Source organism: Thermobia domestica, chromosome 8, assembly GCF_964235325.1.
Source record: "Thermobia domestica chromosome 8, izTheDome1.hap1.1, whole genome shotgun sequence".
NCBI lineage: Eukaryota > Metazoa > Arthropoda > Insecta > Zygentoma > Lepismatidae > Thermobia > Thermobia domestica.
This window is the reverse complement of record NC_137461.1, coordinates 136,970,642-136,997,709: the sequence shown is the minus strand read 5'-3', so window position 1 is coordinate 136,997,709 and position 27,068 is coordinate 136,970,642. Positions and strand designations below refer to the sequence as shown.

The 27,068-nt window shown below is 34.9% G+C and overlaps 1 protein-coding gene across 1 annotated transcript in view; it reads right to left on the bottom strand.

Moving 5' to 3' along the window:
- LOC145693234 (myosin-VIIa-like) overlaps positions 1-27,068 on the bottom strand; it is a 144,638-nt gene that overhangs the window by 24,762 nt on the left and 92,808 nt on the right. The window contains exons 28-32 of the mRNA XM_081769039.1: positions 16,607-16,776; positions 16,026-16,216; positions 9,213-9,331; positions 1,811-2,069; positions 498-635 (exon numbers count right to left, since the gene is read on the bottom strand). Of these exons, the coding sequence (XP_081625165.1) occupies positions 498-635; positions 1,811-2,069; positions 9,213-9,331; positions 16,026-16,216; positions 16,607-16,776 (877 nt within the window). The remainder of the gene's footprint in view (positions 1-497; positions 636-1,810; positions 2,070-9,212; positions 9,332-16,025; positions 16,217-16,606; positions 16,777-27,068) is intronic.

Below are 27,068 nucleotides of genomic sequence, written 5' to 3'. Positions count from 1 at the left end.
TCAACAGTGAAATATGGGGGAAGTGGGTTTGCAATGTGATGTTCTTCATAGAATAAACCAGACTCTCCCGTAACACTACACAGTAAACTAAACGCGAAAGAGTACAAGATCATAAAGCAAAGTCTAATATGTACTAATTTATGGCCAATTACATTCCAGAAGCGAAGTAGCAGACTCACAGCGCTGACTTACGAACGAATTGAATATATTTACTCCAAACCTGACTGATGTATATCACGAAATACTTTAATCACAGCTCATCAGGAACAATAGGCTATCATTCCTTCAAAGACAATCCCACTCCTGGTTGAAAATATCCACACCAAAGCTATTTTATATCTAAGCTCTTCGAGTAAATGCTTGAATACCTCTGATAAGATAGTAAACCATATACAGGAAACTTTAAATTCATATTCAAAACAACTGAATTTAAGGTTTTAGTTACGAGATACGCAAAAAAATCATAAATTAACACAATTATTAGTATATTATAATACCTTAAGTAAATTTTGACTGCACGAAAAAAGTCCAGTTGCTAGCCACATCAATTCCCAACCACGTTCTTCACTGAGTTGATTTCTGTTGTCTGTTAATTGTTTCATAATTTGACAATAGATTTCATCACGAAGGATATCCTGAGGATGAAAAAATATACATCCAAAATAGAGTAAAGGAAATGTTAGAATTTTTCCAATTAAAAAAAAAATCTCTACAGGTAAAGTGTCATTATTAAATAATGTGAAAGTTTAAAACATTTCTCAAGTTATGTATCATAATCAACATAGCTGTTCTATTTTGAGTGTTTAGATCAGTTGAAAGCAAAATATTGTCTTTCTCAAATACAAACCAAATAATTTATGATAAAGCAATTTTGCCTTTCCACTGCAACTATAAATTAACTTAAATTAAAGTTATGTTTATTTTATGTATAACTATAAGTTACACATATAGTGTGACCTTAATTATTTGTTTACGTGTATTTTGACTGTTTTAAGACAATAATTAGTAAGATAATAGACGTAAATTTCGTAACTAACAATAAAAGTAGTATAATTTCACAAACCTTAATAAATATTGTATAAACGACATTTGAATAATTTAAATCAATGCAACCATTGTAAATACCAATAAATTTCATCTGTGTATACGTGTAGGCATATAAATACAACATTAAGTAATGTTCATTTTATACAACATGTTAGATATAATTGTTATTACAACCGAATGGCTGTGGTATATAGATTAGTACACAGGAATTAGATCAATCAAGAAAAAGAATAACATACAGGTAAGTAAAAGGAAAACTGTATGATCGTCACGTCACGTATAACAACCAGAGAATTTACAATCCACCTTGAATGTTGTAATTTATAAGTCTATCTATTTAGCCTTACTTCGATTCGCTAAAACTCTCTCGTGGTACGCGGATAGCGTACGCGCCTTTGGAGAGGGAGAACCGGGTTCGATTCCCGGCAGGAGCTCATATGGTTCGGATCCCACATTAAGCAAGTAAATACAAGTCTCATGTAGTCTTGCTCCTGTAAGAGACGCTAAACACAACTCAAATCACATCTTTGATTCTATACTATAGTAAATTTTAACCTTTGTTTCATTCCCACCCCCTTCCCCTCACATTTCACTTACTCTATTAATCTACGATCCCATAACTAATTACAATGTAAACCTAAAATTTCTTAAGAATGAATAAGTGTTGGAAATAAATTAGCTGAGTTCTAGCGGAAATAGATTCCTATTCTTGCGTGTGACATAAGATTCTGCTAGCCTAATATTTATAATGATACAGACGTACATGTTCCAATGGACCTCGAAATATTTGATCTGTATATTCATTAGCAATTCTTGATTTTCTGGCTGGCAAATCACCCATGTATTTTAAAATGGCAGAGAATGCGTTCAATGCTTCTTCTCCTAATTCCTCCTTTATTATTAGCTTCTTCAGCAAAGGCAGCTTCAAAGGTTCTCGTGAATGCTTCCAAAGTTCATCCTGGGTTGTGCGTCGAGCAGAAGTTAGTGAAGAAGCTTTCGACACTGTTCGTTTCGGAGCAGGTCTAAGAATAACGATAATAAACAGACAAATTATTACCTTACGAGTCACAAATAGAGAAATTTAATAAGGATTTAAAAAAAAATTACTTAACTTATTAAACAAAAAATATTGTTAGTGGTGTCGTTCACAGTAGAAGCACGGAAAGCAACTTTTTCTCTTTTAGATTGGAGTAATTCGTTTGTTTAACTTTGACTGATGGCAATCCCAAGCAATAAAGATAACTTTTAATTTTCAAATTAAATATATGATATGTTTCAGAAAAATAGGTTAACTCTTACCAACTGAAAAACCGTTTTGTTATCTCATTATATGTGTGAGCATATTTCCAATCTGGGATTAAATTTACCTCTGTTTACCTTCTTATTTTCTCCGATTTCAAAAGAAAAAAAAACTGATTAATAATCCTGAAAAATATCTTGAAATACAGATATGTATATATAAATGTATGTGAAGTCTATGTATTTTACAATAAATGTAATACAAATTTTCTGATTTTGGTTAAACTTGGCGTGTGCTTTCTCCCAGGATCCCCAATCAGGTTTTCTATAAATATACCTGATTGGCCTACAGGTTTCATGTATACTCTTGTATACACAGGATGGATCATTTAACTTGATACAGTCTTATAACTATAAAAGTAATAAATCATTTAACTTGATACAAAATACTGAAATTTTATACCATGCAAATATCAACAGGAGTACATTATTTGACATACTCGACAATACAAACAGATTAAGAATGTTGCCAACTCAACATAAAATTATATTTTTTTAACTGACACTACGTCAGGTGATTACATATTTCAAAAATACATGTAAAACGAAAACTTACAATACCACTCTTGTTATGTACTGTTGCAGACTAAGGACGCTCGCTACACTATCACAAACATTAAAAAAGCAACCAAATTTTAGAGGATTCCACAATAGTAATAATACAAGTGAAACAAACGGGATAATGGACATCCAAAATATCTTGGTGTCTTATACTACGGTCACTCTATGAGATATTTCGAACAAGTAAAAACAAAGTTAGAAGGAATTGAACATTTGATTTCTTCAAGAAATTTTATTTCGAAAAAGTGTTTAGGTAAGTACCACATTCAGTTACGTACATGGTTTTCAATAGACATAAGCATCTTAGTGCCGTTTACAGGCATTTGATATTTCAGACCATTCCGAAGACATGAAAAAATTGTAAAATTTGATATATTGCTTAAGATGGTGTATTTATGGGATTTTTTTTTTTTAATAATTTTTAATTTATTTTGCCTCTATAACATAGCAGCAATAAGTTTTGGTACGTGTAATTACAAGTTCTTGGAATTACATAATTTTAAGAAGTTCCAAACTTTATCAATGTTTATCATATCTCCAGAGCGGATTGAGATACCAAATTGCTGTAAACGGTACTATGATCTGTACATCTATTGAAAACCTTCTATTCATCTTCATTGGATATAATACCCTTATCTAAGCACTGTTTCGAAAGAAGAGCTTGTGAAAAAAAAAATATTCATTCCCTTGTACCCTTAGATATGCATTATCCCGCCCGTTTCACTTGTATTATTACCGCTGAAGCGGCCATTAAAATTTGGAGGTTTGTGGATATTGTACACCATCCTTAGTTCGCAACACTGAATAGCAAATGTGATATTATATGTTTTCATTTAGCATTAGTTTTAAGATGATAACACAGGGTATGTCAAACAATGTTCCCTGCATATATAATAAATATATATATATGAAAAGATGTCTTGTCGAAATAAAGAAGCTCTTTCGCTAGCTTTAAGTATTCCATATATTCTTTAAGCATATCAGAACTATCTTTTTTATTATTTTCTTTCATTATTAAGTACTGTTATTCATGCAGAAGTTTAAATATCCATTATAATTACTCCCCATCTAGTTCTTGATTCGCAACTAATGTTACAATGTCTATTGGATTTCGAATTGCATTTTACAGAAGATAATGCTGTTACAAGAGACTATTTATTAGGACGGGCCGAATTTAAACTTTTTTCGAAAATCTATTCGACGAAGCGGTTAAAGGGTGTATTTTAGTGGGCAAAGTGTGCCAGATTGTTTTTCAGAATTTTTAGTCAACACCTTCATGTGCCTCATCGAGATTTTATGGAAAATGTATGTAACCCGCATTACACGGTACAATATTTCACGTTTTTCGCTGTGTAAGACACACATATTCTCGTTTTTTTTAGATTCAACCATAGGGGCAGCTTGAACTATACGTAATTCATCTTCCCAAAGACCACTTATGTGCAGTTCTTCGCTTAAATTGGCCAAATTTCAATGCTTAAAGCAAGAAGGTTGCATTTTTTATTTGTATGTACAAAAAATGACTTATTTTTGTTTAGCCTAAGAGTAGAGTTTATTTACTTATTTATTTATTGTTGTAATGCAATTCAATATCAACATTCTCGATCATTTATTCTTTGGTCAAATAACCCAGAATTCACCACGAGGAGGTGACTGCACTTCGAATTTCGCCCACCGTTAGTTCCGCCCTCCCGTCCTGTCTAATTTTTTGCCATGGCCTTGCTTGCTTGCGTCCTCACATACTTGCTTTGCTTTTTTATATGGTATAGTATTATTTATATCCGAATATTGGCATTTCCTTGCTAGAAATCAAGGCACAGTGTATGAATCCATCACGACTTGCCGTCCCACACACGGATTGAGAAGCATGCGTCACCAAACCAACTATTCGCTCTACTGCTTGGGCATGGCACGGTAACGCAGTTATTTCTTCTCGGAGTATTGCAGCTGACTAAATATTTTCTTCAATCTCGTCATCGGAGAGCATCTTGCTGAGCGGAGATTCTGTTGGGGACAAGGTCATCCACTCCATCATGTCGTAGTAATCGTCCGCGTCAAAATTTACTTTTATGAACTGCGAATTGTAAGGAAATACAGAAAATACTATCTGCTTAGGTTTCATGGGTAGAAATTGAGCTAGTCGTTCCAAATTCCATAAATGCCGCGGTCCTTCACAGCATGATGGCTTGTGCTGGATGGCAAATCAGACCCGAGGGTACAGTATGACGATGTATTGTACAAGACACACGAATGCCTCTCAAGGTCTCGCTGTGCTAATGTAGAAACGAAGAATGCGACATGCTGTAATGAGCCAATATGACAGGACCACTGGACCGGGTTTCTTGTTCGCCAAGTTTGAAGAACAGTATCCTGAGTGAACTGCTCTGCACATTGCTTGGTCCGCACTGAGGGCTTCAAGTTTTGCGAATTCATCCAATCAGTCAAGTTTTATTGCTTGGTATTTTACCGAGGGTGTTTCCTTGCACTTGTCGAGCTTCATTGGAATGGGTCCCGAAAGTGTTTTTGGACCCGATGCTCCCCCGTAAGTCTAACAATCCATTGAAGTTTCCAATTTATTTTTTTCGAACAATGTAGAGCTCCTTTAAATCTTCCCGTGTTTATTAGTGCACCGTCATTTCCAGCTGCTACCAACGTTGACAGATCAGTTCCATTTTCATCCAGTAATTCGTACACAGACGCGGCGATGTCCTCTCTACTACCAGATTTCGGCACAAGACGTAGCCCAAATATGTCGAACCTGGTTCTTCCACTATTGTTAAGTGTTCTTCAATTTGCCTTTCTTCAATTTCTTCATACGCTTTGCCCATGAAATTTCCATGGATTTGGTGCAGTGATCTCTAAGTATTTTAATGTTCCAGAGAAATATATGAATGTCGAATAAATGGCTATTGATTAAAAATTACATTGTTGGTATAAAAGATACCTAATCTATAACAGAAATGAATAAAAGCAACAAAGATAAAATTAATCTAAAATAATAAAACTGCATTATTGTATTTCATGAAAATATTACGAGTATATAGAAAATACATTACTGAGGCTTATAGTCAAAGAAAAGCCAAGCCAGATCTCAAAAGCTGGGGCGAAATAGAAGAAAATGACAGAGTTGTCTTTTAAGACATTTAGAAAAAAGAAATTCTTATGAATACACTTTAAAAAAAAAACATTAAGAATGCTTAAAAAATTATTTTGAAGAAAGGCATTGGCGTCTCTGGCATGTAAAATTTGGGGGGGACATCAAAGGAAATGATCTAACTGCTAGTATCTCAGCGGAATTTTAGATCATGTCACTTCAAAATATTGGGGGGGACGCGTCCCCCCCGTCCCCCCCGCCAGAGACGCCCATGAAGAAAGGGAACAAATCGTTTTTCAAATTGGGAAGAGGCATATTGAGATTCAGAGTGAAAGTTTCAAAACAATGGTTAGAAAATAACTTTCTTTCGCATAATTTGAAATACGTATAGTATATATTTCACTAAGGTGAAATTTTACAAGCACCAATAAAAATAATTTTGTAAACTTTTTTTTTAGTAGAACCTCAATTGACAATCATAGCAGTTAAATTATATTTTTGTTTACTGTAAATTAGTGTTATTTTATAGGTGCACACATGAAGAATAAAGCCGCAGCGGGGTAGTCAGTAAGGTGTCTACTTACTAACGGGGCCGATCAGGTTTCAACTCTTGTAGCGAATGAAATTTTCTTGTTCTACTCTCATTCAAATGTGTCTCAGGTGTTCACTCAATCCCTGTAAAATGGGTACATGTGGGGTGTGGTGAAACACCCTTCTGTTCCCCATGTAGATGCAGGCTGAAAGGTGTAACTAGCTTAGTTATTTTGTCCTGATCTACTGTTTGGACAACAAACTGTCTTTAAATTTATAACTTTATCCAGATTGCAAGTTCGGAAACACGACGACGTGGCCCTCGGAAGAAGGTGAATATAATCGGATGTACCGTAGTCTATAAATCATAATTTAATGTACATGAAGTTAAGTAGTAGAAAGCAATATTTCAAGTAAGTATACTAAGCACGTGACGGACTGATACAGCTATGTAACACGAACGGACCATCCAACGACCATAAAATCAATTTGAGCATTACAAACATATTTGCATATCATCTCAGTTGCAATTCATACAATATTAATCCTTTCCACTTAACCTCACACTTGCTTCTGTTCATCGTCGCAATACTATAGCAAATATGCCACTAAATAATCATACGTAGACTTAATTAACATATTCATTCTTCTTTTAAGAAACATTTATATTAGTGAACGGAAAAATCTGAATTACAACATAAATGAATAAGTACATTGATATGATTTAATGCATTTGTGATAAAACATCGGATGGTCAAGTCGACGTGTCTTCAGAAATCATGTCGTGAACTAAATATGATGACTATCAACTTACTTGTATTGATAATGATAAATTAGAAGTACATCCGATATATTTCGTACAGCTAATGTCACTTTTAGGATTCCAGAAGGATATTATTTTATAGACACATCGTTTTCACTGATCTTTAATGCCAAATCAAACAAAATTAATTTCAAAGTAATTTGTCGTTACCTTTTCTTTTACGACGACTACACAATGTACGTCACGCTACATTTTGTTTCAATCTTGGTTACAAAAAAATAACTTTCAAAGGTAATTTATATCTGCTAGAAAGTCCATTCTGCAGTATTCTAGGCGCAGATAAAGAATATCATAGCCTATTATAAGATACATTAATAAAAATGGAATATGAACTTCACTACACATAAGATAATTAACAAATAATAAATGAAAATAAACAAGTACAGATTGAGATAATGTCGGCAAATAACAAATAAAATTAAATCAGCCAATATTGAAAATCTGAAATAAAAATGAATACTAAGAAATTAATCCCTGACATATTACTCTGTAAACGGAACGGTAGAAACGGTCCGTTACAGGGGGAGGGGTGAATGTGGCCAGAGCTTGATATTGACCACATTGTTTCTTGTATATGCAGAAGTCTAGAAAATGTGGAGCTTTACCTCTATCAAGGCTTTAAGTCTCTTATGGTATGTCTCGAATTAAGGAGCTCTTTACCTTTTTATACGAGGAATGATCGGAAAATAAGAAGACTTTAATAGTACATTCTCTGTTACTTTTACAGGTTTCCTACTGTAACCACAATTTGATGAGTGATCATAATTGTGACTACTAACTCTGTAACAGATACCTGTCTTTATAAAGACACATAATAGATGGCGACTCACTTGTAAAACTGGACTCATGAGAAGGTTCACTCTGTTATCTGGTTTCTCTCAGAAAATCATACATTGGCGTTAATCAGTTGCTATGTATTGTAAAACAATAATGAACCTCAATAATGTGACGAAATGTGTCATCTGTTTGGTGCGGAGGTAAGAGAATGCATTCATAATTAAGAACACGCGAGGGTCTGCCTCAAACATCTAATACAGAGAACAACACCCGATGAACGCTACACAACGGGGGAAAATGCATTTTTGCAGCAAATCGTGACCGGTGACGAAACGCGGATGCACCATTTCACGCCTAAATCAAGCATCCATCCATAACCTGGAAGCGCCCAAACATGCCTGTAAATTATTGGCAATCATGTATTAAAATTGAAAAGGTATTATACTGATTGATTTCATGTCACATAGTACCACATATAGTGAAACATTCCAACGTCTAAGAAGAGCGATTTGAAAAAGAGACGTTTTCATCACCAAAGGAGACATCTGCACCATGATAATGCGATTGCATACTTAGCTGTCACATGCCATGTTTTGAGTGTTAAGTATTCCAATATTCAGGTAGTGTCCAGATTTTTCTCCGAGTACCATTTCTTTCCCCTTTGCAGAAACATCTAGCTGGACTCTGTTTTCACCCGGATGAGGATGTGCAGATTAAAATAAAGCCATGGCTTTTACAACATCATCCCGATTTTTATGGGGCAGACATCATGAATCTTTCGAAGTACTAGGATAAATGTCAAAATCGAATGGGATGTTATGTTGAGAAGTAGTGTATATATAGCCTTTCACATGAATCAGTTTGCATTCATCTAACAATTACGTACTGGAATATGCAGGCTTTGTTAAGTGTGGTTACTTTCTTACTTTCAAATTCACCCTCGTAGAAATACTTAATAAGTAACATAATTACAATATAAAACAAGGTTCCATTACTTTTTAAGTAAAGCTCTCTTTATAAACTGCTATAATTATTAGTTGTATGATAATTTTCTCAATAAACAAATAAAAAGAATCTTACCTAAAGTGATCTGCAGCATATTCAGATAGATTGTGCGGTTTTTCCCCTTCTTGTGCTCCATTTGCATGGGGAGTAGACAAACGTCGTCCGTGTACTGCACCTTCCACTATGAATAACGCCTTCCAAAAAATAACAAAAAGAAGAGCTATTAACGGGCGTTTTTCCAACTGTCTGTAATAGTTCAAACTTAATGTAAGATGCAAATCTAATTTAGAAAATTTAGTTCAAAATTTTTCTTCATTGTACACGAACTAGAAACCATTTCTAGTTTCCAAGATGTACATCAATCTTATGAACTTAATATATTTTTAAGAGTAGTGACTAAAAAACACCCGTATAACATGTCCTACCGCTGGTCTAGTGGCTAGCTCACGGGGTTCCGGTTTGATTCCCGGTAGGAGAGCATTGAAATATGATCATTACAGTAGTTCAAACTTCGCCTTATGCTATAAGTTCACGTATCATATAGCCCTGCTGCTGTTCCAGTAGACTGCAATTCAACCGGCCAACAAAGATGTGACTGAAGGCATCCTTCTGTAGTAGAGCGGGTAATTGTGTAATAGTAATTTAAGCTGTTTTCTGTACTGCAAATTTGAAACTTTATGAAAAAACAGTTCTTACCGTTTTTGATGTTCCATTAATTATACTCTCACAGAGAGGAAACGAAATGACGCACGTGCCTACCAAGCGATCGGTGGTTAGCCTGACTATCGACCTTCAGTAATACAGATACATTGCGCACATACAACAGTCATACCTCGTCCAGTGTTGAAGAGAAATGGAGGTATTGAAGCAATTTGCTCATGAATTTTTGTTATATGACTTTAGAGTTGCCAGTAGGATTAGGAGTTTGTCAACTGCTCCATCAAGTCTCCGCATATGCTAGGCACTTGCGGGGGATGCCGTGAACGAACACTCCTCCACGAATTGGTTCCAGAAATTCCGTTCGGGAAATGTGAGCCTTTAGGATGTACCTCGCAGTGGACTCAACCACGTATGTTGGATGACGAGGGCCTGAAAGCAGCCATCGAGGCATGCTGCTGGGAGATCTAACGTCTGATGAACTTGCAGAAAAGTACCGTGTTTCCGCTGAAACAGTCAGACTGTATCTGCATGAGATACGGTAATCATACAAGTTAAGCAAGAAGATATCCCACACATTGTCAGCAGCCAACAAAGAACAACGAGTGACAGCTTCTTTGTTCTTGCTCACTCAGCACCTGAACACATCTGTCTTTGATCGCTTGTTCACTGGTGACGAAAAGTTGGTCCTCAATGATACCTCCAAGCGTACAAGACATCAGTTGCCACGTGCGACTTGTTACTCACATCTCAAGACCACCTCTGCACAGTAGTGCTATTCTAATTTTTTAACAACCGGTTCTCTCTCTCTCTCTCTCTCTCTCTCTCTCTCTCTATATATATATATATATATATATATATATATATATATATATATATATATATATATATATATATATATATATAGATAGATATACGAGGTGTATTCCAAAAGTAACTGCCGTCGACGTATAGTGAAATGGGGATAGGCTGGAACACAATTTCAAGCATGCAACGCTAATGACAGACTATTGACGAAGCCACTCAGTGGTTATCTTGAGTCAGTAGGAGTTTGGCAGTCGTGGAAGGCAGATCGCAATGGCCGCGAGAATTGTTCCTCCCGCTAGTTGTGAAGTGCTCGGTGTGATACGATACGATTTTTGTTTGCAAAAAGGAACTTATGCTGCTGATATCCATAAGGAATTGTGCTTAGTGTATGAACCTACAGTAATAAGTGCAGAAAAGATTCGCAAATGGTGTCGCGAGTTTCAAAATGGTGGCACCAATGTGCACGATGAAGACCGTAGTGGCAGGCCTAGTGTTCAGACGGATTACCTCGTAGAACAAGTGAACCAAAAAATGCGAAGTGATCGGCAATTGACGATCAGTGCTCTGGCTCATGACTTTTTCCACATTGTGCGAACCACAATCTACAAGATTTTCACAGAAACGCTTGGATATCACAAGTTGAGTGCAACGTGGATGCCGAAAACGCTAATGGACCAGCACAAAGAGCAACGAATGTGCAGTGCCCGACAGTTTTTTGGATCGCTATCGACAACAGGGAGATCGTTATTGACGACAGATTTGTTTTCCCACATTGTGACGGGCGACGAGACGCGGATCTTATACACCAACGCCGAATCCAAACACAGTCCATGTAGTAGCGTCATTCAGGTTCCCTCAAACCAAAAAGTTTTAAGCAATCGCCGCACTCGAGTCACAAACTGATGGCTACCGTTTTTTTTTTTTGGGGGGGGGACGACAAGGGCGTCCTGTTGGTTGATTTCTTGGAACGTGGGACACAGTTACACTGACGTTACTGGATACGCTCACCAAAGTGCGATGTGCGATTCAAAATCGAGGCCGCGGGAAACTGTCGTCCGGAATCATCCTCGTTCACGACAATGCGCGTCCTCATACCGCTCCCGTCGTCAAGAAAAAGATTTAATATTTTCATTAGGACCTGTTTGATCACCCTCCATACAGTCCCGACGTTGCCCCCAACGATTATTTCCTCTTCTTGCATTTGAAACGGTGGCTTGGTGGACAACGGTTTGAAAACGACGAGAGTCTCAAGACTGCCGTTTCCAAATGGTTCCAATCCCAGGCTACAAACTTCTATTCAGAGAGTTTACGGAAGATGATGCAGCGTTGCGGAGAGTGTTTGGAACGGCAAGGTAAAGTGAAGGAACTCCGTCCATAGGCACCTCTTTCTGGCAATAAATACCGTTACGCACGAGCATCTGTTTTTTTAAAAATCAAGCGGACTTTTAAAATACGCCTCTTGTGTATATATAGACTATCTATATCTATATCTATCTATCTATCTATATTCCAGAATTCGTATTCAAATTTCTGTCTGCCCATTCAATTGAAACAATTCAAAGTTGCTTGCTTTCACAACAATGCAAGCGAGCGGGAAAATAAAGAGGTGTTTTCACAAATTTGTTTGGCTTCTTTCTTTCAATCTTGGTTAGGTCTTGCGTGTGTGTGTGTGTGTGTGTGTGTGTGTGTGTGTGTGTGTGTGTGTGTGTGTGTTTATATTTGGGTATAACAAACAGTTCTGCGAACTCGAAATAGTTTAACAACCGGTTCTCCCGAACCGGTGCGAGCCGGCTGAATAGCACCACTGCCTCTGCATCCACAAAAGGTATGATGGAATGTAATCTCTCTCTATGATGGAATTGTCAGCAAGTGGTGCTTTAAGAGCTCCTACCACCTGGTCAGACCATCACTGCTGACCTGTACTCTCAGCAGTTACAAAGGGTGCACCGTGCATTGGGACAGAAGAAGATAGCATTGGTAAATCGCAACGGTGTGCTTGTCCTGCACGACAATGCCAAGGTACATGGATGTAGCAAACAGGACCCGGGAGATCCTTCAGCAACTTAGCTGGGAGACACTCTGCCATGCACCACATTCACCAGACCTTGCACTGAAGCATTACCACCTGTTTCATTCCCTCGACAACCGTCTCCATGGAAGATCCTTCTCAAATGAGGGAGACCTGCTGAACGCACTCACGGACTTCTTTGCATTCTCGACTGCCGAGTTGCATCATTAGGGTATCATACAGCTGCAGGAACGTTGGCAAAAGATGTTGGTTGCTGATGGAGATTACTTCGAAACCTCAAGGTACGTACCGTCTACTGTATTACTCTTTGTTTATCACTGCTTTAGAATATCAAGAACCTTTTCGGTTACCTTGTATATATGAATACGATAGGTAGTTCTAGTCTTGTATTGATGTTAGTCCGAATTTAGTAGAAAATTTCTTTTGGTCATATGTACAAATGATGCACACATGGTAATATAATATACTTACATAACCGCTGATAGAATGATTTGCTAGGTGCATGAAAGGGAAATGATAGCATTATTCTTAGTATATTCTTCTGGATTATAAATACCTTCGTCGAATGAAATGATTTCATCCAATATTAGTGACTGGATGAAGCAAAAGTAGTTTTTAATTGCTTACATTTGCATATGAAGTAAACTCTCGTACTCTCAGTGATAATCTACAGAAGAAATTGTTTTCACTGTTCTGTCAATTCAGTTCTTTTCTCCCCGGTTACCATATTGTTAATATTTTCATGGGCCTAATGCACTTTCACATAGCAATTTACTGTAGTTTCCATTTTTTTAAAACCAGTTCCAATGTTATGAATTTTGAGTCAAATCCCATAGTTTCCCTTCAAGATAATTACCATCCTGATCGATGTTAATTCGCTCTTTGAAGGATTTTCGTTACTGTTAATCCTGTAGATTTTTTAAAATTATTTTTCAAAATCTATTGGTTTTGAATTTAATCTTGAAAAGTATGGATAATAAGTGTAAACAATAGAGCTAACACACGTTTTTCAATATTATTTGATTTATTTCAAATCCTGTATGATCCTGTATCCTTTTGATGTATCATGTAAATTTTATAAATCCTAATGGTGTAACTGAAGGCAAGATCTACTCTTCACCAACTAATATGATAGGAAACCAAAAAGTTCTCTCCTCTCACTACTTCTCCAGACATGCAAATTAATAATTATTTAAAAATACATATATGTTTCATAATAGCAATACATACAGTACCTTTTAAAGAATTTATACTATCAATTCAAATATTGGCAAGGTGAGTTACACGTCTCTGTGATAGACTCTGTAACCTTAGTTGAATGTTGTTCGTTAATTTAGTAGTTGAAACTTATTGAGACAATGTTGACACGACAAAATGTGCCTGCTACGCGAGTGACCATTGTAATCGATGATAGGGTTGGGTATTATATAATTACTTATGTGTTTATAATTTCATCCTAAGTGCATCTAAATGCAATCTTAGGGTACAGCACTAAGATGATCCATGGTGGAACTTCAAATTATTAAGATGTCTCGTCTCACTCCAATGAAACTACGATTTCGTATTAACATTAAAAAAGAAAAGAAATAAAGAATTATTAAATAAAGAAGAAAAAATAAAAATATAGGTATAGAAACAAACTGTATATAATAGAGATGCCATTCAGGATTCATCTCCTGAAGAGAATGAAATGTACTTTAGTCTCTCTTTCAAACAACATTGGTTTATGTTAAATGTAAGAATTAATAATTTTATATAACAATATTTTGCAAGACTGGAATAAACATCTAACCAATACTCATTTTAGATTATTATTGGATCTAAAAATCAATTGAGTTGACGATAAAAGAAGTTAATTACCCTTTAAAGAACTAAATCACTATCTAAACATATTTATTGAGCAAAAGTTAATAACTGAAGAGGGTTTAGAGCCAAAGTTAACCTTTTCTGGCCACAACGAAAATTGGGATAATACTGATTTTCTCTCTCTCTAATTAATTTGTCACCTACAATAGTCCCACATTTTTATGAACTCGAATTTTGGACATATACGAGCTAAGTAATTTCTCCGAAAATAGTTAAAGCACACTATATACTGAACGGTGGCATCTGGGCATGTGAGAGAACCCATAGAGATCGATACAAGTTGGAACGATAGATTAACACTGTACACGGAATTGAGATGCACTTACTCTGTGCGGTCTCTCTATGTCGATGTAACACATAAATACATGGACCTCAAAATGGTTACTCAGAACGGTTGTTGGTTTTACAATGATGTGGACTCCACATACGATGGATCAGGTGACATAGAATTTCCTGTGCTGAGCAAATATATTTCAGAAATCGATAATGGTCCATAGAGACAAAGTTAGGGCTACTATTCCTAGCAGAAAATTGATCAGGAGATTCGCTGGACAATGGTTAAGTATGCCTCCAAATTTTAATAGTCCTTTCCTAATAGCTTTCGGCTACTGGACTGAATTGTTACAACTTCTTTCACTTCAATGAGGTTTATAGCAGAGAATAAAGTTGTCTCTGCAGAGATATAGCAGAGATTATTTTTTTAAATCTATAATTTAAGTGAATCTTAAAGCATTTAGTTTAGTAGCACAATCATTTCTATTGCATTAAAATCAACTAACTTTCGTTTTTGTCACATCTTAGGTTAAAACTCTTGAAGTGAGACTGTTTCAAATGATTTGCACACACAAAAAATATTTATCCATAATCTACTAATTTTAGAATTCATGCCTTTCTTCCAGAAGGTCATTCATTTCGATGAAAATATTTGTGATACATATGACGTCAGAGAAAAAGTTAGTATCAAGGTAATTACATACAAAATGAAAGTGCGAAGGATTGAAAAGATTTATCAATTATCCGTCTTGATAATATATGTACTAAATACTAAATATATTATTAACATTTAAGAGAACACTATAAGGGATCTATGAGCATAAAAAATTAGGGAATCACAACTTAACTTTCAGTTGAAAAGAACAGAGACAAGTCTGCAAGATTCTTATGATCGACCCTCCATTAACTATCTATTAGATGTAATACTAAAGTAACTTATTTTGGCCATCTTACAAAATAAGTATTGATGTTTCATTAATAAATTCAACATACTGATTTACACAAGTAATTACAAATACATATGTAATTAATATATGAAAAGAAGTTAGATTCTATATTTTAAAATAAAATCCTATTAATATAAGGAAAGGAAGAGTGTTTAAGAAAAATAGAATATATTAGAAAATATGATTGATATTTAGTCATACCACATTTCATATAACAAAAATCCATGCGTAATTAACATGTACAAAAAATAAGACTTAAGAGTTGCTCATGAAAAATATTCGAAAAGTAATGGAAAATACTGCACTTACAATGATTTCCTCAGAAGGTTTATTCAATGTAGGAATAACATAAACAGTTTCTGCTGGGAAATCTCCTTTCTCTCCTGTTCTGTCACAACGTCCAACACACCAACCAGAATTCAATACTGTTTCTCCAGTGCTATCATCTTCCAACACAATCAAATCTCCCTTTTGGAAGGTTAAGAAAGAAGAACCTACGCCTGAACCAAGAATAAATAATAATAATAATAATAATAATAATAATAATAATAATAATAATAATAATAATAATAATAATAATAATAATAATAATAATAATAATAATAATAATGTATTTACTGATGAAAGCGACATCATAGCCGAAACCTTGATTTGGTCACATAAAAAATGTACATAAATAAACATATGTAAACAAACCTAATTTTGGCTTCTCAACTGTTAAAATTTAGATTAATCACATTTAATTTCCAATGCTAATTTTAATTTGCAAATGTACCTTGAAAATAAGTTTTATTTGCAATGACGGTAAGTAAACACATCGTAAAATATATTACATTTTAATCAAAATAATATGAATGCCAGTCTCTCATTACATGTATATCACAACTAACCTGGCGCTTTGTAATCTTGCAGAGCTACTACAAACTTTGATCTCTTCTTTAATCCTTCTAAAAAGTACACAATGATGTCTCGCATGTCTTCTGCGTATGGACTCTGAAATACAAACTCTTCTTTCCGTACAGTTGTCAAAGAAAACGTTTGTGTGAATACTTGGTTTGTTCTAAATAGAGAGACAAAAAGTAATAATTAAAAACTTCAAACAGTATCAGAAAAATAGTTACTACCACTACTAATGCTATTATTTCCTATACTCGAAAGTAAATTGCAAAATCTCCTTACTACATTTGAGGTTACTTTTACCTAGGAACTTGCCAATGCCCTACCCCCTCGCACTGGAATATACCTCTTTTCATATAATCAGCGAAGTCAGTAGTCAGTGCTAGGTTTAGTCAGAGGAAAGATGAGCAACAACAATTTTAGCAGATACTACAAATACCATCATCTAAAGCATGAACATACTGTAATTCTTCTTACATTACTGTGAAGATTGATTTTTCTACGTTTCTTTAGAGTTGGCCTTAAGGACTGAATAAGGAGTATTAAATATATCAAATATTATCGATTACATTTCTAACCAAGTACTTATTAATTTCAGTTAAAGAATGAGAGTATGGATTCAGATTTTAGTATTCTTTAATTATAAGTTCTACCATCTGAGCCTGCACCTCTCAATAATTTCCTTAAATTTAAATCTGTTTTTATTTTTATAATATTAAAAAAAGATATTAAAAAGATATTAATATTAAAATAATATTTAATATTATTTTTATAATATTAAATATTATTTTTAATGTTTATAACAATATCTCTAACATAAAGGACAACACTGAACATTTATACAACTGGCCGACATACTATACAAATAAGGTATAATATCATTAGATGGCGTAGAAAAGCAGACAGTAACACTAGATATGATGCCGTTGATAGGTGGTTTTCTACCCCTTACTTTGGTTCGACTATTGAAATATATTTCCTGCTGACTTGATTTAAAAAAATTATAAATATTTTTATAATATTTATTTTTATAATATTAAAAAAGAACTGTCACATAAAGACACTGTAGCTGTAGTGGTGATACTCCTTTCTAACGTTAATTTAGTTATCCCAAACAAAATTTAGATTTAATTCTTGATGTTTATTTATCTGCAGGTAGTAGGTCTAACAAGTAACACTGCACGATATCTCTTCGTCATTTAAAATTCAAATAAAAGTATTTTCATATATATTGTTTATTTAATATTCATTAACGTATTAGGTTTATTTATTATTACTTCAATACATTACATTAGAAAGAAAAGTCAGGAATATCAGTGGGAAGTCCATGCAAAATGTTAGCAGTTTTCAGACTGTTGGGCACTGACTTATATTTTTAACCTTTCCTGGTTATAAGCTATTCACAGCTTTTGAATGTTTCGCACGGGAAGTAAGAAGCTATCAGTGTGAAACATTATCATTTTTCATTGATTGGTTCGTAATAATACAATGATATATTGGTAACAACTGTGCAAATTATTCAAGTCAATCGAACAACTTAACGTTCGTTTTCTTTATTTTTCACGTTTCTTTTAAATAATGAACTTCTACTGCATATTCCATTGTCAATAAATCCATTCTTACTTCAGAGCGACGATATATTGAAAAAAAATAATTCAAAATTTGAATGAATTTTTACTTCCATAAACCCTCTATGTCGAAAAAGAAGTTTTCGGAAAATTGTCTGTCCGTTTGTTTGTTCATTCGTCCTGATGTATATAGACGTTCCTTGAGGCCATACCATTCAACGTATCCGGACTTAAGGTTTTAATAAGGTCCTCTGAAAGTAGTTCAAATTTTCTTTCTAATGGCTCCAATCTATGTTTATCAATTAATAGCTCAATTATGTGATACAATAAACTTCTCTAGACCAAGAGTGGCACTTTATTCTTGGATGCAAGTTTCTTCGGACTATTTTATGAGACTCAGGAGATTTTGTTCATATTTCATAAGTATTTTACTAACAACCGTACAAGGTGGCGTAACGTTTTTTTTTTTTTTTCTAAACAAAATTTATAAGGGATGGTTTGCTATTTAGACTATTTTTTGGACAATTTTCTCAAAATTTGCTCAGATGATTTTATTCACATTTCATAAATCAATATTTATAAGTCATTTCAATATGCCATAAGTGAAAAAAAAAATTGAAAAAATCCGTAGAGTATAGTTTACTTTCGGGAGAAAGTTTCTAGGCAATTCTCTCAAACATGACAAGGCGATTTTGATTACACTTCATAAATACTTCATTAACAAGCCTATAATATGATAATACTTCATTAATAAGCCTTGTCTTCAAAAGTCTACAAGGTGTAGTCTGTTGGAGTGATTTTTCCTTGGACGAAGTTTTCCGAAAACTTCTGTTTTAATTTTGTTCATGTATTACAGTAATAACCGGCGTATGACAAGATTTAATTTAAGATATGAAAGCGATAATATTTAATACAGTAACTCGTACCTTTTATTTCCCTTGTCAACGTTATTATTTACATCAGTTTTAATTGCTTCCTAATCGATCTTGTCCTACTTCTTTGTTGATTTTGTTAGTTAGAAAATATATAAATATAACTAACTAACTAACTCTATGGCCTATGGAACCCGGAGGTTCAATGCCGCGTTCACAAAAGCTCTCCACTGACTTCTATCCTTAGCTAATTGCATCCAGTTTCTACTTTGTATTCCAATCTCTGCAAGATCCATCTTAATATTGTCCTCCCATCTGCGCCTAGGTCTTCCTAATGGTCGTTTTCCGATTGGTCTTCCTGTCAAGACTTTGAAAGCGTTTCTACTTTCTTCCATTCTAGCTACATGACCCGCCCACCTAAGCCTCCTAGACTTCACGACCCTAACAATGTTGGGTAAACCATATAAATTATGTAGTTCCTCGTTATGAAGTTTCCGCCATTCCCCATTCCCGTTCCTCTTGGGTCCGAATATTCGTCTCAGGATCTTGTTCTCAAATACTTTCAGTCTATGTTCTTCCCTCAGAGTAAGTGACCATGTTTCGCAGCCATACAAAACAACAGGCATGATTACCGTTTTGTATATTTTAAGCTTCAAATTTCTCGACAGAATTCGCGACGACAAGAGATTTTGAACCAAATAGTAACACGAATTCCCTGCTTTTAGTCGACATTTAATTTCTCCGTGAATATGATTTTCCTCTGTTAATATTGATCCTAGGTATTTGAAACTATCCACTTTATCAAAAGTATTATTTAATATTTTAACGCATCCATAATTTGCTGTATTCCGGTCCCGACAGCAAATATAAGATACATACTTAAAATATATTTTTGAAAACAATGAAATTCCATTGTTATCATTTTGGTGTTTATTTATACAAGCATGCTTTAATGTAGTATCTAGGCAATTGTCATTTATTCCCATGGCCGCCACCAACCAACAAAAATTTTGATGTGTTTCGGTTCATATTTATGAAAAACTAAAAAAATTAAATTTATTATAAATAAATAAATTGTAAGTGTTATTTTGCATCAGTTTGATAACCTAGATTTTCTCAAACATGCAATCATCAGAAAAAACTATTTCGATCGCACTAAGAGTGGTACAAGCCATGAAGGACCTTAATAAGAAATGTACCTCGCACGAAATCTCGAGATATCTACGAGAACTTTGTTCCGAAAGAGATATTAAAAGGGGAATAATAAGAGCTCTCCAAATTGGTTTCATCCACAGAAGTCAAGATGGCTCTTACAGACTCACTGAAGAAGCAATTTATGTTGTTGATTTAGACTCTACTTCTCAACCAGCTTGTCCACACCATAGCAGAACACAGCAAGACAATTATCAGCTTTGCAATGATTCCGGTAATGGAGAACATCATGGTTCATTCTCTGATGAAGCCCCGCATCACCACATTGAGCATCAGCACGGTGGTGCTCATATTCATCATCACCATTGCAAGCACCAACATAATGATGCAGGAAAACGCCACCATCATTGCAGGCATCAACACAATAAAGCAAGCAATCACCACCATTGCATACATCATCATCATCATCATCATGAAGAAGAAAGCAAACACCATCATTGCCATCATCGATGTGATCTCGCTTCAGGAAATCATCAAAAATGTAATCATCATCATTCTGAACACCATTGTCATCATCATCATCTTCATTCACAAAACAACCACCAGAGTTGTCGGGGTATTGACAGAAATCACGAAGAGAGCAGACACGAAAGCAGCTTGAGAGATATCGCTGCAGAGCAAGATTGTCGTCGTAGTCAGAAGAAGGGTAAAAAATCCCTGAAATCTTCATCAACTCCAGTAGTCTCAGGAGGAACCGAAAATACGCGTAAACGCGTATCCAAGAAGCCACCAAAACCACGACGAATGGCCAATACTCAGGGAAAGAAAGGCTGCTGAAAAGAAATGTCTCCAAAATAAAAAAAAAAAAAAGTCCAACCAATGACAATATTTAGAAAGGGTACGTCCTTCATGGAAAAATCAAACCAACCAATGACAATATTTAGAAAGGGTACCGTACGTTCTTCATGGAAAAATCAATCATTTAAATTCGATAAAGAAAAAGTCAATATCTTTATTTTGTTATATTACTCCAAATGAAAGTTTTATACGTTTTATCGAGTAATAATTGTATTGGTAGCCATATCTTGTACAAATTGTTCATAAATATATGTAAATATTGGTAGTATTCATCTGAATAAAAATTTAAAGTTAATGTACTATTACGTTTTGTGATTTGTTCCTCAAAGAAAAGGCAGAACGTATTTCTAACAAGACTTCTAAAAAAAAAAAAATAAATAAAAGGTACAGGCCACCACACTAAACTTTCTCGCTCCAATTCCTTAAACTAAATAATGTTGTGCTGTAGTTATTAATGAAATATTTTGCTGTGAAATACAAACAAAATTCTAAGGCGTTTCCGGAAAGTTTCAACGAAAGAAAACTCGTCCTCAAAAGTAAACTACTACTTGTAGACTTTTCCATGAAAATAACTTAAGCAAATGTTAGAGCTATCAATGAAATATTTGTTTACAAAATAATAAAATTGCAGAGTGCTGTTTTACAAAACTGACAAAAAAATCTCACTCCAAGAGTAAACTATCCCTTGTAGACATTCTCATAGAAGTGATTATGCTACATTATAAGAATAATAATGAAATATTTATTTATGTAATATGACCAAAATCGCCCATGTCATTTTTGATAAAGTAGTCTTACAAGAAACTCCTCATCAAGAGTAAACTATCCTTGTAATCTTTCTCGCAAGGAACAAATTACACAATATTGTAGTTATTAATGAAATACTTATTTATGTAATATAAACAAAATGACATGACTTGTTTTTAAGACAACCGTACGAAAAAACTCGCCAGTAAGATTAAACTAGACCTTCTCGATTTTTTCGCAAAGAAATGAATTATACCACATGATAGAGTTGTTTTCGTAAAATTCATTTATGAAATATAAATAAAATCGTTAGAGCTGTTTTTGAGAAAATCGCATTTTTTTATGTTTACCCTTAAATACACTACCTTTATTTGAAGGGGTAGGAAGAACATTCAAAAAAAAAAAAAAAAAGAAAGAAAGAAAGAAAAAAAACTCTAAAGGATCACATAAAAGCTTTAAGTTTAAAATTTGGTTGAAATACGTTGAACAATGGCCTCTAGATAAGTGTATATCAGGATAAATGGACGAACAGATATTGAAAAATCACTTTTTAGTATCTATAGGCCATGAAACATGTAAATGCGTTGAAATTTCAATTTTTTTTCACGATCATCAAACTTTCGTCTCTCCTTCCGTCGCTCGAAAGTACAAAGGGTGTTCAAAAAGTTTTGCACAGTGGTCTCTAATTTTTCTATTTGTTGCAGGAGGAGAATGAAATTTTTTGTGAACATACTTGGAACATTTAGCTATAAGTTGGTATATAAAAGTATTTTCCTTTATTTACAGGTGAGCCATAATGGACCGTGAAGTAGATGTCAGGTTGCGACAACGGTCGGTGATGGAGTTCCTCTTCAAGACCGGCGACGACTCTGATACATCGATTCACAGGAAGTTGCTCCCTGTTTATGAGGTGGAAACATTGGATCGCAGCAGTATCCAGCGGTGGTTGCAGAGGTTTAAAGAAGGTGATTTCTCTCTACTGGACAATCCACGATTAGGTAGACCATCGACGGTAGTGAATGATGTGAATGGGATGAGTTTGGTGACATTTTCATTGACTTTTTGGAACATGGCTACACAATTAACAAGGATCGTTACTGTTTGTCATTGGACAAGCTGCGACATGCCATCAAGACCCACAGACCACAGCTTCAGGGTAAGCTCATCAGACTACACCATGACAATGCCAAACCCCATACAGAAAGCAGGAGAAAATCACGAAAATGTGTTGGAAAATTGTTCCTCATCCTCCCTACAGTCCGCACCTGGCTCATTCGGATTTTTTCCTCTTTGGTCGTCTGAAGGCCCATCTACGCGGTAAAACATTTGATAGTAAGAAAGACCTTATTTCCTGTGTCAAGCGATGGTGTAAAAGTCAATCCCCAGAATTTTACCAAAGTGCATTTACATCATGGAAAGAACGTTGGACCAGATGCGTCACAGCTGATGAAGGCTACATTGAGTAGGCTCAGTGTATAGCTAAATGTTCCAAGTATGTTCTCAAAAAATTTCATTCTCCTCCTGCAACAAATAAAAAAAATAGAGACCACTGTGCAAAACTTTTTGAGCACTCTTTGTATAAAGAATAAGAAACTCCAATAAGGTTTCAAGAAGATTTTATTATTTGGTAACTTATTGTACGTTATTTTAAAAAAATAGCTTCAATTATAACACGATTCACATGGGAACGAGAAAAGTTGTAAGATACAGACAGCGATGAATTAATATATTGAACGTCAGTCTATTCAAACAATTAAAAGATATTGATAAATCAATAGTTGAAACTAAATTCTCTATTATGTTATATTGTTTGAAATTGCAGACGAAATTCTACCTTTCATTTAATTTTAGATATGCTGACCTTACAAGATGAAGGATTTGATGTTATATTTCATGAAAGTCTTCGGGTATCCAGACATCTTTTACTTGAGTTAAGTGTGGTCAGCATATTGCTTTCCATTGGCGTTCATTTCTAACTTTTTGAACGAAAGTTTATACCACTCTTAATTCAAGTATTTTCCAACTGCTTTCCAATTCGCTATGCTCGGTCAAAATGAAAATTCATTTGTGTTTGCCAGAGATCTAATTCGAGACCATGCTCATATGTGTCCGTATTAGAATGTTGATCTCTGGTCTGAGAGGTGTCTGATTAGATTCCAAGTCAGGCCGCGATGGCTCATTGGTAGAGCGTTCAACTCTGGTGCATGGAGTCCCTGATTCGATCCCAGCTCGCGCTAAATAAATTTTGTGGTGGACAAACACCATGTGCGTGGTTTCCTTGGGGCTCTCTTATTTCCTCCCATTTTCTTCATTGCACTTTTTCATTCATTTCTCATCATCACTGTCTCCTTTAGCCTAACCGGCCCAACTGTGGAACGTAAAAGTAAAAGATTTCATTTCATTTCATTTCATAGATTTCAGGCCACTCAAGTGTGTTAAACAAGATCGTGTTTTCTCGAAATTCGTTCATTTCCCCTCAGATTCACATTCTACCAATTCCTTCATAAACTTTTATTTTGATTAAACGTCTGTCTCCTTCAGCCTTTAGAGCATAATTGTAGAACATTAAATTAAAATTTTTATTTCTAAGACCACATGCATACTCGATAACTATTTGGCTACATGGAAGCATAAAATTAAATACTGCATGGATACATAACCAAAAGCTATGGTAAAATAAGATATTTTAACTCAGAGAAGAAATGAACCATTCGAGAGCAGGAAAGCTTTTTCTGAAAATATTTTTATTTTTTGATTATGTAATTCAAATGTTTAGAATTTATCCGAGCAAAATTTCTTTTTTTTTCGTGAAGCCTTCTACAAATAAATCGTGAAATAGTGTTTTAAAATATGAAATTAATATCTTATCATTTTAAGGAGTTTGGTTTACCAAAATGTCCTTATTTATTCTGTCCGTCTATCCGTTCGTCAGTAAATCCCAAGAACTACTAGATCATCACCAAATTTGATCAGGGTGCAGAGGGTTAAAAGTAAGGGATCAAGTTCGTTGATAGGCGTGATATTCAAACCAGAAATGGTAGAAATTATTCATTGACACGAGCTTGGCACGAGCTGCGACTGAACTAGGGACTCCACGCACTAGAGATGAACGCTTTACCACTGAGCCACTGCTGCACCCAGATGAAATTAAAATATAATACAATGTATACTTATATAAACACAGATTAATATTTATATATTCAAATCTACAGAGTTCATGCACTCAAATTAACATCTTCTCAGATCAAGCGTGAGTACGGAATTATACACGAACACACACACGCTATTAACACTATCACCTTTGACGAGTTTCATGGTCCAGCTCCGAAGACTTTCATCAGATCCTAAACATATTTATACGAAACTACGCGAAAGCACACTTTTTCAATCGAAAAGAAAAATCAAAGTAATTGAACGCATCCATGTCGAAGTTATGCATAAACATAGAATTATGATATTACTATGTCAGATTTTGAAATTTTTATGGTCTAGCTCCAAAGATTGATAGATCATCACAAAATTTATATGCAAACATTAGGAAAGTTTATCCTTTTAAAGGAGAATAGAATCATCAAAATCAGTGCACGTATATCGAAGTTATGCGTGAACATACATACATTGAAGTCAGTTAATGACAGTTTTGCGACCATTGAGATTTTTCATGGTCTAGCTTCGATGATTCACATTACATCCTGATAAAATTCATGTCAGGCTCCCAGAAAAGTATACATTTCAAACAGAAAGAAAGAAATAATTAAAATCGGTACACCTATATGGAAATTATGCGTGAGCATACCCATAATACGTATTCATATACATCAGGATGTATAAAAACTATTGAGGTTTTTACGCACAAAATGGCGCTAGTGTCCCAAATCTGAGGTATATGAGCCGCAGCGGATTAGATCTAATGTCATTGGGCAGGTGACAGTTGAAGCTAGTAGATGTGCAAGAAGTATTAGAATTCTTAAACTCAGACGTAAGATATTGCACCGTGAAGATGAGTGAATTTTCCACTAAACTACGCTATATTTTACAATTTTATTTCGATAAAGGTGCAAATGCTGCGCAGCCTAGTGAAAAAAATTGTACTGCTTATAGGTAATATACGTTATCAAAAGCAACAACAAAAAGGTGGTTCAGTCGCTTTCGTTCTGGGAATGTTCATGTTTAAGATGCCCGTCGCAGTGGCCAACCAATCACAGCAAAAGTTGATGATATTCTGGCTAAAGTCGAACAAGACCGGCAAGTAAGCTGATCTTGACATCGCCAAAGATCTAAACATTTATCACAGAACAGGGTTAAATCATTTAGAGAAAGCTAGATTTAAAAAAAAAAATAATCGAAGTTTGGGTCCCACATGAAACATTTACTCGATCGAGTCTCTATCTGCAAATCTCTATTAAAAGGTAAGAAACTCGAATCACTTCTGAGATAGTTGATCACAAGTGGTGAAAAGTGAATAACCTACGGCTACAATATGCGAGAAAGTTCGTGTTTGATTGAAGCGAGGAAAAGCTCCACAGTCTGTGATAAAGCCAATACTGATGCTCAGGTGGGTTGTACTGTGCTTTTTGTAGAATTGGAAGAGCATCATACATCACAAGCTGCTGTTGACGGGCAGAATAATAGACCCGGACCTGTACTGTTCAGAATTAGTGCGAGTTCACTTAGCAATTCAAAAGAAACGGTCGAAACTGGTCAATAGAAAGGGTGTCGTATTCCTAATCTTGGGGAGTAAAGTAACGGAAGTAACGTTTTCTAGTAACGAGTTACATTTTTTCCAACTGTAACGGTAACGCGTTACAAATTTTAAAGTAACGTACCTAGTGTGCGTTACTTTTGTACGCGTTACATTTCAGATGAGTAACTACAATATATGTATATATTTTTTTTTAGAAACAAATGTTTCTTTCCTGTAAGTGAATTTCTCAGAATGGAACAATAGAGCATGAATTATGTTTGTCAGTGACCAACAGTCAGTCACCGACATACACAGAAACAGATAAGATCGTAGTACCACTTGCTGTATCTGGAAGATGAGGACAGCCTCATGAAAATAAAGTGTACTGATCGCAAGCACCTAGAAGATTTTTCATAGATTTTGACAGCTCCAAATCAATACATTCAATGAGTGAACTACGAGTGCAATGGTACCGGTAGTCTATTTTACTTTGATTGATGTTTTTATAAAGATGGAGAACGAAAATATTTTACCGCTCAAATATTTGAAAGAATACTTTTTCTTAAAAGCTGAT